At 41.7% G+C, this 12,462-nt stretch overlaps 1 protein-coding gene across 1 annotated transcript; it reads right to left on the bottom strand.

The window, feature by feature from the left end:
• Nucleotides 1-622: 622 nt before the first annotated feature.
• On the bottom strand, nucleotides 623-10,872 carry OVOL2 (ovo like zinc finger 2). Its single transcript, XM_075266564.1, has 4 exons — nucleotides 10,582-10,872; nucleotides 8,601-8,854; nucleotides 4,237-4,423; nucleotides 623-1,317 (listed from the first exon to the last, which is right to left on the bottom strand). Exons 1-4 carry the CDS (start codon nucleotides 10,679-10,681, stop codon nucleotides 1,007-1,009), a joined length of 852 nt encoding a protein of 283 aa, XP_075122665.1. The 5' UTR covers nucleotides 10,682-10,872; the 3' UTR covers nucleotides 623-1,006.
• Nucleotides 10,873-12,462: the final 1,590 nt, after the last annotated feature.

Here is a 12,462-nt window from a genome sequence, read left to right as displayed (position 1 = left end):
GTGCGTTCAGAGATGCTCTTCTGGCTACCTTGGTTGTAACGGGTGGCTATTTGAGTCACTGTTGCCTTTCTATCAGCTCGAACCAGTCTGGTCATTCTCCTCTGACCTCTGGCATCAACAATGCATTTCCGCCCACAGAACTGCCGCTCACTGGATGTTTTTTCTTTTTCGGACCATTCTCTGTAAACCCTAGAGATGGTTGTGCGTGAAAATCCCAGTAGATCAGCAGTTTCTGAAATATTCAGACCAGCCCTTCTGGCACCAACAACCATGCCACGTTCAAAGGCACTCAAATCACCTTTCTTCCCCATACTGATGCTCGGTTTGAACTGCAGGAGATTGTCTTGACCATGTCTACATGCCTAAATGCACTGAGTTGCCGCCATGTGATTGGCTGATTAGAAATTAAGTGTTAACGAGCAGTTGGACAGGTGTACCTAATAAAGTGGCCGGTGAGTGTATATACATTTATTATTTATTTCCCACAGACATCTATAGAGAACAGATGCGTCTCAGTAGCATCTGCTTTATATGTCTGTTTAACAGAAGTGTATTGTGGAAATCCTGAGAACACAAGACACACAAAATGTAAACCTTACATTTATTGAAAGGCACCAGCACCCATTATATATAAAAGTACAATGTTAAAAAACAAATCTTAGTATACAAAGTAAATAATGTCATTTTTCTCTTTACAGTGGTTGGTAGAAAGACTTGCTATAGCTTTACATCTAGAACATCTCATAATATGTACACACTGTTCTTGTCCCAGAACCAAAAGCAGGGCATTAAATAATTGAGATGAAAAAATGTCGCCTTATTTCTGTAGCTTTTTTTTTAAAGTACACGTCAGTAGTTTCCTCTGGACAAATAAATTTATCTATGATAAATTCATTCTATTAAAATGTAAGAATCCCACGGCCTTATTAAAAATAATAAAATTAGCAAGAAAATATATAAAGTTCATATAACTTGTAAACATCTGTACAAAAAGTTCATGTGCCTCTCACTCCACCTCGTCCTCTGCTTTGGGGCTTCCTTGGAGCACGGAGGCAATTTTGTTTTGTAGCAGTGCTGTCAGTTTTTTTGTGGTCTTCTTCAGGAAGGCACTGCCGGGGTGGGTGTTGTAAACGTGCAAATATAAATCCTCCTGGGAGGGGCCGGTATAACCGCATTCCTCACACACAAACAGCTTGTCTCTCCTCTGCTTATATGCATAGCCTTGCTGCACCCCATGGATTTTCTTCAGATGAGATTCCAAGGAGCAGCGCTGAGTAAACGCTTTGTTGCAGATGTCGCATTTATACGGCCGGATGCCTGTAAGTAAATTGGAAATTAATGGTTAATAATTACATTCACTGAAGAAATCTCAAAGCATTTTTTAGAAAAAAAAAACAAAAAAAAACACACCAATCAAGAGTCCAACAACTATATTGAACATAGTTACCATTCAACATGGATAAGGGAATGTGTCGCCAGAAAATTACCTAATTTTTTATCTAGTTTTAGAATTTCTATATATTTTTCAAAAATGTTTTTTTTTTTCTTTATAAATTTCCATGTCATCTATATTTAAAAAAAATAATAATAATTCAGTTCAGACTCTGGCAACTAAGCCAAATAATATGGCAGACTTACTGTTTTCTGTAGGAAATTTCTTTGCAGCAGCCACCTCACCTCACAGATATCATGTATATGTACATAAGCCACAGAATCCACCAGTCACAATACAGAATTTCACAGCTTATCTATTCTCCCTCTCTGTACAGTGACCTCGGCACAAGTCACAGAGCATGCCTAGAAAACTCTCCCACAAAAGTCAATACGGTCTGCTCCAGACAACTGTGTCTAAGGCTCATGATCTAGTACCATAAGGCAGGAAATTAAACTATTTTAGGCTTAGTTGGAATTGCAATTTTTTAATTTTTTTTTTATAAATATAGATATTAACATGAAAAAGTTAAAAAAAAAATTCTTTTGAAAAATATATGTTTAAAATAAAAAGGTGATGTAAATAATAGGTAATTTGCCAGCAACACTTTCCCTTTAAGAATTCCTGTGGGCAATGTGGTAGGTTATATTAGTGGTTTTCATCCAATCTCTATCATAATCACCTTGGTGTAAAATTCTGTATATGTAGGTAGGCAGCAAACATGTTTCCTGCACTCAGTCATACATGTATGATACTGAACTCATCAGAGGCGCGTCCATTTTTTTTTTTTTTTTACTATTTTAAGGGAATATATGTCTTAAATTACAGTTATCTATTAGCCCTGGTTATTTCCAATCAGACTACGCACATGAATCATACTGTTATCTCCCGGGTGGAGAACAAACTGCACCTAGTCCACACAAAGAGTTTGTACCCAATGTCTAGGAATATATTATAGTATTTGTACCAGCTGTAGTTTACTTAGGCACAGACTTTGAGCTTTAGTGCACTCCATGAGATGTTAGATATACGTTAACTCCTAATAGAGAAATATATATAATCCAAAAATAAAAAAATATAAGGGTAAGGTGGTTAGTGATATGAGAGGCCACATAGGAAATAAAACAGGGATATGCATGTTGTAGTTTTATGCATATTCATAATTGCATAATCCCCTATTTTTCACATTTCATTTAGGGTTAGGTCACAGGGAGGTGGCCAAGATGTGACCTCAGCCTGACAGTTTTTGGCCGCATGTTGTAGAAAAGCGGCGGCATTCTTTGTTACAGAGTTTGCTGTGATATTTTGAGTCAAAGCCAGGAGAGGATTTAGCAGAAGGAAGAAGAATAAAAGCTTCCTTTAACCTTTGCCTTTTAGAAGCTGCTCTTGGCTTTGGCTCAAATATAACCGCAGCAAAATCTGCAACAAAAACCAGTCAGCATGGAGGCAACGGTTTGAAATTGCTGCTTAGTTTTGCAGGTGAGACTGCCGTATACCTGCAACATAAACCTTTAGTAGCCACACAGCATTGTAGGTTTTACTACAGCATAGAAATTACACAAAAAAATTACCGAAATTTATCGTCAACCAGAGGGCAAGGGGAGGTGAAGAGAAGAAAAAAGAAAAAAAAAAAAAAAAATCTTACCTACCTCTCTGGCGAGACTCCCTGCTATCGCTGGTGCTTCTGGCTAACATCACGTGGTGTCGCAGTGCTTGTGTCTATGTGTCACTGCTCAACGTGACAATGAGACCCAATCAGCGATCCCTAAGGGCTGCACAGGAGAGGTGAGTAACACTGTTTTTTTGTGTTTGTTCACCTGCCCTGACCCAAGACGTATTATACTCTGGGGTTCAAAGAGACTCCAAAGTATAATAATATCAGTTTCAGTTCAGCCCGAGAGTATACTGTAAAAGGGGCATGGCCTAAACAATCGCAATTAATCAGATTTGAGATAAAAAGCCTAATTAATCGCAATTTTTTTTATTTAGCTCGTAACCGCCCAACCTTAGGTTTTACCCATAAAGCCTTGCAATCGGACTTATCAGTTCTCCCAAAATGTTTCTTGTTAATAATTGTATCCTCCATGAAATTACAATTCTAATTAATATTTTCTCATAATTCTGTGTTTCGCTGCTCTTGTTATCCCTCCTAAAAAACTATGCATAATTTGACAAGTGGGTGTTACCAGTTAGGGTTGTACCTATGTACAGATTGACACTGTCCAATCAGTGCTGATAGTGTCAGACTGCGTAGGGATACACCCCTATGACAAAGGAAATGGGAAGACCCAGTTATAAGAGTAATAACAGAGGAGCGGCATAGTGCGGAGCTCAACGTCAACTCTAGCTCCAGAAGTTATTTCATGAACAATGCATCAATTTATTTTGTAGGTGGTGTTACCCTTCACACCTTATATAGTAAAGCCAAACTGACCAAGCACACAGACTTAGGGGAGAGTAGACAATTATCTTAGGTGTACGGAGGCCTCACTCTCCTGATGATGGTAAAGAAAGATCAGGCTGTAAAGTTCAACATGCCTGATCCTTCTTTACCATCATCAGGAAAGTGAGGCCTCCGTACACCTAAGGTAATTTTGACACCATAAGTGTCTGCAGCTTTCTGCCCTCTCCCTATGAAGAACACACCGATGCCTGACTGAGGAATACAGGAGAACAGGGAGGAATACCTGCTAGCTGTAGGGATAGCTTGTAGGACAACCGTTTTATCATCATAACCAAGCAAAAACAAGACAACCTGCAGAGGGCAGCAAAGTTACATATAAGCAGGAGTAAAGCGTGTATACCTGTATGAGTCCTCACGTGTCTCTTCAGATCAAACGTATCGTTGAATCCTTTACCACAGAAGGTGCACAGGTGCCTTTTAACCTGGTTATGACACTTAAGGTGACGATTGAGCATGCGCTGCAAACGGAAGCCTTTACCACAGATGTCACAGCTATAAATCTCCTCGCTGAGTGTTCCAGTGGTGACCTAAGACAAGACACATGAATCCCAACGTTAGAACACATATACCTGCAAACACAGTACGGGCCACAGACATCAGTTGTCAAGTTCTGTTTGACGCATATTTGTCACACAAAATATTTCTAAGACTGCAGAGAAGCTTTAGGCCTGGTCTGACCTGTCGTACATGTTATAAGACAAAATGTTGTCCTTCGATTTTAACAAACATAAAGTGCTCGCAGCAACAAACACCCACGTACCTGTAACACCCCTTATAAAAATTTTTTTCAAGAGTCTTAAGATAGCCATACACCTAAAATAGCTAAATTATAATATATTAATATAACATATATAAATACCTATCTATGGAGTGGCCCAGTCGTCAGCAGATTTGTTGATGGCTGACAGGAATCACTGGGAAAATGTGTAACTAGGAATTCCATAACACGCTGGATGTAAACGTCTGCCGATTGTTTATGACATGTCAGAAGATCATTACTGTCTGGATTTCCCCTTTAAATTCCCCAGAGCTTCCTTCTCAGCCTGTCCCCAGAATAGAAAGTGGTGTATAGCTTCCCAACAGAGAACCCAGACCTCATCCTCCTACTGTGATATCTTAATTTTTTTATTGCAATTTGATACAAATAATTTATTCAGGAGAAAAAGAACTAAATTATCAGATTCTCTGGATTAGGCGGCCATATAGAAATATACGGTATATCAGGACTGTGGAGTTGGGAACACTTTCTGGCGGACTCAAGAGTCGGACAGAAAAAAAAAAAAGTTGCCGACTTCAGTTTGTATGTTTTTACAGAATTTTATATACCGTATTACAGAATTAATAATAATAATAATAAATAATAATAATAATATAATTTATTCACTAGATTTTTAATAATTTAGAGAACTTTTACTGCTTCTGTCTGACCATTGCCGTCAGCCATTTATGAAGGAGTCAGAATCACAGTAGGAGTCTGTTATTTGGCCTACCAACTCCATAGCCCTGCAAAATATACTAAAAGTGACCCTCTAGGAAGCCCCAATAAAATCTACTATAAAATACACAGCTTGGTTTATGTTTATATCTTTCATTATCATTTATTCTGTTTAAAGATTGTGAAATTCCAGACAATTCAGAGACTCACACTAGATAAAAGAAACGACATAAAAGCAAGCTTAAGTATTCTGAGACATAATACAACACAAGATCTAAGATTAAAGGGAGTCTGTCACCAGGGCGAAGCATTTTAAACCAGCTGCACCCCCATGAAAATTTATTGCTTCATTACTGAAATATTGATTGATTTTACAGTCTGGAGCACCACGGGCGGCCCCTTTGCTGCAAACAACAATGTGCCATACTGTTCATATAGGCCAGTAAGAATGCAAAAACAAATCAAAACTCCCTGGCCCTGTCACTCAGCAAAGGAAGGGGACAAGGAGGACGCATTAGAGCAGCGTGGGGTAGTGGCTTGGAGAAATGGAGCCGCCCTCAGTGCTCCAGACTGCTCATGTGCATATTGTGAAATAAATGCAACAGAGACGCAGATTGTTATGTTATCCTATCCCTGTTAGCCTTACCCTGCTGACAGACTCCCTTTAATGTTAACTGTCCTCAAAGCTGGCTGAACTCCACTGAAAACTGACGGCCATAATGGGACAGGTTAAATTTCAGCCTGTCCAACCTATCCCCCTGTGATCAGCAGATCCACAGATGTCATGACAGGCGATCATCTCCATACTGAAAAATACTGCATATACAGCTGAGCTAAATAAACCTTTACTGTCACACGCCAAAGCAATATCTATCCCGTATCTACAGCCAGCTTTACACTGCTTCAGTTCACCGACTGCTGAGGAAATAGCACAAAACGTCACTGGAGAGTCACCGCACACCATGGACACTTACTATTAATTAACCCCTATTTATAATAAAACCTTGTCTGTCACTGATCAAAGGGTCTTATGCCGGGGAAATGTAGCTCTACAGTCCCGAGCATTTCCCCTGAAGAGATGTGCTAACTCAGATGTGACCAGCCACAATGCTCTGTATTATACAGCAGTTTCCTTGTGCTCGGCTTTGTTACCCTATGGGTATGTTCACATGTAGTGGTTAAAAGATAAAATCAAATTAAAAAAAAAAGGAAAAACTGCCTATGATTTTGGAGCGGTTTCCAAAGCAATTGCGGCGTTTACAGGCAAAACGTGATAAATATACATTTCACCCGTTTTACATTGAAAACCACGAGCCAAAGTGTTATTTTCTGATGGTGATCGTCACGTGTGAATACATCTGTAAAGTTATCTCCCTGATAGACAGCCAGATTCCCATCTCACAACTGCAGTGAGGTTCGGCTAATCTTGGAAGTGTCATAGAAGTGAAATGAGAGGGAGACGCACACATCATACTCCACTCCCTGCATGATACCAATGCATTCCCTATAATGGATAAGCTGTAGCCCCAATTATTACCCCAGCGGAGCACAACAGAGCCAGAAGTCATAGCAGCATATCCATACAGTACAGCAGAGTCTGCCATGTGACAGAGTTGGTGCATCAGATGAATGAGACTTCACTGCTAGGGTTTGCAAAGGAAATCATTGGGAATCTAGGGTACCCGATCTGTAGCAGAAATATAAGCACCAAATCCGCCTCGTGTGAATTCACTCTAACTGTATGTTCACACAAAGGAATTTGGTGCTGATTTTGAAGCAGATTCTGTCTCCTATTAAATATAAGAGACCGAGAATGAAGACGCTGAAAAAATAAGCACCCACAGCACAGGACCAACGCTGCTTAGACCCATTATCTAAACTTAATTGCAAAGTAAGAGCTGCGGTGGAAAGCCGGAGGGGTGAAAAGTAGACAGGAATTTAAATGGGAAGTCTTATAGGATAGGTTTACCCCGCAGTGTTCTACCCAGTTTTTTTCTATAGCAAAACCAGGTTCAGAACCTATAGAGAGAAAGTATAATGGGAAGATTTGCCCCTCACTGGGTTTTAGACCCACACCTGTTATTGGCTTACAATTACTTTTTCTGAAAGATGTTGCCACTACAAAAAATACCCACAATTGGGTGGTTTTTGGGGTGGCAGATCTGTACAGGTCTCCCACCGCTGTACCTTTGCATTGCAAGTAGGTGGGTAAACCAGAAGCATAAACTGACATACTGCTGGCTGGTTGGTACAGTCGCAGAACATGAATGAGATTTTTTTCTAAATACGCTGTGTGTGCCACATGTGACCGCCAACCATACAGTGCTCTGCAATCTGCCAAGTTGGCCCCAATTTTTTTTTTTACCAGCACTGCAACAAAGACAGTAGGGGAAATTTATTAACCCATCTATCACTTTTTCTGGCATAGATGGGCGTTATGTTGCACATGGCTCTTACTTGTGACATAACATTCATTCATTCATTCATTCTTGTGCTTTTTTTTTCTTTTAAATGTAGATTGTGAGCCCCACATAGAGATCACAATGTACATTTTTTTTCCCTATCAGTATGTCTTTGGAATATGGGATGGAAATCCACGCAAACACGGGGAGAACATACAAACTCCTTGCAGATGGTTTTTAGCCCTTGGCGGCATGAACACCAGGACTCCAGCGCTGCAAGGCTGCAGTGCTAACCACTGAGCCACCGTGTGGCCCCTCATTCTTGTGCTTTGCACCCCAGTTATTGCAAAAGTGGGCAGAGTGGGGCAGCCTCGGCCTGACACAAACCAAAAAACTGGTGCAAGTTATACTGGATATCTATGACAGTTCCTGATGGATGTAAATTTCAATTCTGGTCCTCAGGACTGTGTTGGCTTTATAAAAGACCGGAGCCTCTCAATAATTCAGGCGCTTCTCTCACCAGACAGGGACTTTATTAAGAACAATGCAGAAAAGCCCAATGCTTTTTAGGCTCCCCCTCCCCCATATTCTCTGTACTATTTACATATAAAGTATATCCTATTAAAGTTTATGCAATCTATTGTCATCTGCCATCAGTCACTACAGGCTAAAGAAGTGCTAATTGTAGTGTTTTTCTATAGGATTCAGAGACCATTGCCCCATAGGATTAGTATGATACTTTGTCACATACATAAAAACTCCAGAACTATTTTCTAGCAAAGTTATCTGATAATTCTTAATAGATGGCATCCATTTATTTCTTGCTCCTGTCTACAGAAGGAAGGTAAGTCTTACATAGCACAATACCTTAATTTTGGATCTGACAGATGACTTCTTAAGATCCAGAGCTTGTTCCTCAGCGTTCTCTTCACTGCTTACTTTTGCTTCAGGGGACAAGTCATCTTCACACTGGTCAGCGTTGTTGGGGGTGGTCAGACTCCCATTGCAGAGGCTGGAGTCGCTACTGCCCCTCTCAGGACTGTCCCCTACAGGGTCGCCATTGCTGCTGCTGTTACTTAGGCTGTCTTCAGTCACATACTTAAAGATGCAGTCTATACTGTCTGGAGACAAAATACAAGGGAGGAGGTAAGCATCACCTGCAGGGTACTGTTAGGTAAAGTGTGGCTTTTTTTCTAGAGTTAAATGAAAGGCAAATATGTAAAGCTGATCCCTTTTCCCCAGAGCAACAGTCATTAGAATGGGAGGTGGAGGGGGAGGAGGAGGCAGGTGAGGGCTGCGCTGTTTGAACTAAGGGTGTAGTCACCATGTAAGGCTCTCATTAACAAGTCAATGGCAGAAAGCAAACACATATAGCAGCAGTGATGGCGTGGACTTTCCGTTAGATTGTGAGAAAAGAAAGGCAAACAAAGTAGATAAGAGCCTGCCTCACACCAGGACACCCCCCAATATGAACCAGGGCTCCCCTCAGCTCCTTACAAGGCAATCCCTGCAGCCCTGATCTAAACTGATCTCATTGTTCCAAAGACAAATACTAGATCACCCAGCATGGCACCTGCACCACTTGTGCAAACACCACAGGTCCTGGAAATTTAACAATGGAGCTCCCACAGGTTCTGCACTGACAGTCACAGTCTCATAAACCTCAGGGAGACCGTAATGAGATCAGTGCAGAATATAAAGACTCCAAAGACTGTTATACAGAATATATATATATATATATATATATATATATATATATATATATATATATATATATATATAGTCAATGAGGAGTTTATCTAAAAATACTTAATGAATTATAGGAGGTATGCGTTTGTGTGTTTATAGGATATATACATTAGAGTGGTATATAAAAGCATGGGTTAAGAGTTGTGTACAAAAATAAATGTGTGTATATTTATAAATGCTGTATTGTATGGATTGGAATGATAATATAGATGTAGGACACATAAAGGTCGAGATACACACAAATATATATATGATTTCATAGATCAGAGATTATGTGTGTATATATATATATAGGGAGAGAGAGAGAGTTTTATTTCTAATGTCTATATGGATTAGAGGGATTTATGTATAAGAGTGTATGTATATATGAGAAGTGACCTCTAAAGACTGGACAAATGACTGGAGGTTCACACCTGCGCTTGGGTTTCTGTTCTTCGGGTCCATTTGGGGATCCAAAAAACAGAAACCCAATCCACTTAAAAAGTGGTTACCTGCAGAAACCATACACTATAATGGAGAGAAAAGTCCTGCTTGCGGAATAGGGGACAGAACCCCCAAATAGAGACCGGGCTGAGGTGTGAATCCAGGCTTAGGCACATCTGAAATATTCAGTCCGTTTTTTGTTCCTTCAAACAGACTAAACGCTAAAGAGGGATCTGTCCAATGCGGCGTACCAACGGAGCCCACTGACTATAATGGTGTCCGATGGGTATCCTCTATTGGGGCCATCACTTTGCCAGATGAATAATTCTTTATTGTCTAGGATTTGGGCTGGAATCTGCACCTGAGGCTTTTGATGGAACTTAATGGCAGATGTGAACATGGTCTTACAGAGGTGTATGTGAGTATTATGTAGATATAGAGAGAGATATGGATTACAGAGAATGTGTGTGTGTGTGTATATATATATATATATATATATATATATATATATATATATATATATATATACACACACACACACATACAAACTTCATTGTAGTCATATTTTATATAGGTCAAGTAATAAAGCTTAGTATAAGAAGAGGATGTATGTATGAGGGGGTTAGTGGAGTATATATGGCGGTATATATACAGTATGTATATACGGGGTGTATACCTGGGATGTAGGTGTCGGCTCTCTCCTCGTCGGGCAGCTCGTCCCAGCTGCGGACCACAGGCGGGGGGGTTCTTCTCTTCACCAGGAAGGCTCTGGGCATGGTGATCTGATGGATTCCGGAGATCAGAGGAGCAGGACACGTCTCACCTCCACCTGGAAGGTCCCGCCACAAGTGCGCACTCCTGCCCTGCTAGTGAGGGTCCGTCCCGTGTGCTCCGCGGCCGGCTCCGGGCCAGATCTCAGCCCCCCGGTGTCCTCCGCTACCTGGACCCGCACTCCAAAAACTTCCGAGAAAAGGAGCAAAAGAAAACCGCACCAGGAACTGCGGCAGTGCGCATGCGTCTTACAAATATAACGGTGTCAACAAGCTCCTTACCTGTCCGACCGGTTGGAGCAGCTCAGTCCCTCCCTTGTCCTCCTCATGGAGTGTCTGCACAGGAATGTAACAAAGCCCCACAGCCAGTCACAGCAGCCCAGGGGCAGACACTGAGCCCACCCTGACTAGTGGGACCACCTGCTGCTGCTGCTGGGGGCTTCACTGGGGCTAGGAATAAGGGGAGGGGGCAGGTAAGGAAGTGCCAGGTCACAGGTGACCACTGACTAGTCCTGGAGCCCAAACTCCCTGCAAAGACAAAGTCTATTCTAGCAATACCACAATGTGGATCTATCTATCTATCTATCTATCTATCTATCTATCTATCTATCATCTGTCTATCTATCTACACTCTTAACAATTATTCTAAAAAATTTTTTCCCATGGATGCCACTTGTGTGTTTGTGCCATATATATGGGCATAAAGTCAAAATCACATGTAGCTGTGTATTATACAGTAATAAATGACCCTTAGGATCCTGTAGTATATATATATGGTGTACATATAAATGAATGTATACCAACACACACCAAATGCTTGCCATCAGGACGTACTTCGGCATACATTGGGTAAATGGGGCTCTAGGGTTGCATTTGAGATACATACTGGGAGCATTATCTTCATGTATGCCTTAAGGGACGTTCACACTACCGCCGCTGTCCACCCTGGGTTACTGTCCTAAACCCCGGGGAAACTAGATAGAAGACGGCTTGCCGACGGTCAGCTTTAAAACCTATTCCTTTTTAACGGCTTTTTAAAGAGAGGCTGCATATGGACACCAGCAGTCACCTTTAAAGAGGACCTTTCATCAGATTGGGCACAGGCAGTTCTATATACTGCTGGAAAGCTGACAATGCGCTGAATTCATTGTACTGTCGACTTTCCCGATCTGTGCCCGGTGTAAAGCGCTATCGGTCCCGGTACCGTAGGGCTTTACAGTCAGAAGGGCGTTTCTGACAGTTAGCCAGGGACGCCCTTCTGCCTCGCGGCGCCTATCGCGCTGTACTGCGGAGCGGGGAGGAACTCCCCCCTTCCTCTCCTGATAATACTCATCTATGGACCAGCACTGTGAGCAGAGGGAGGGGGTGTTCCTCCCCGCTCACACAGCACAGCGCGATAGGCGCTGCTGGGCAGAAGGGCGTCCCTGGTTAACTGTCAGAAACGCCCTTCTGACTGTAAAGCGCTACGGTACCAGGACCGACATCGCTTTACCCAGGGCACAGATCGGGAAAACTGCCTGTGCCCAATCTGATGAAAGGTCCTCTTTAAAAACCGATTTCAAATGAATGGGTTTTAAAGCTGAAAACCAGAGAGCCGTCCCCTGTCCAGTTTCCCCAGGGTTTAGGTTGGAAACCCCTGAGTGGATAGCGTCAGTAGTGTGAACGCCCCCTCAGATAGAGTGAAACTTCACAATAGCATTGGCATCGGAGAATCAGAACAACAGATAAACGGGTTGCTAAAATATCCATTATATATGGATGGATCCCACTCTGGAGCAAATGTGAAT

This window comes from Leptodactylus fuscus, chromosome 3 (assembly GCF_031893055.1).
Source record: "Leptodactylus fuscus isolate aLepFus1 chromosome 3, aLepFus1.hap2, whole genome shotgun sequence".
NCBI lineage: Eukaryota > Metazoa > Chordata > Amphibia > Anura > Leptodactylidae > Leptodactylus > Leptodactylus fuscus.
This window is presented reverse-complemented; position numbering and strand designations above follow the sequence as displayed.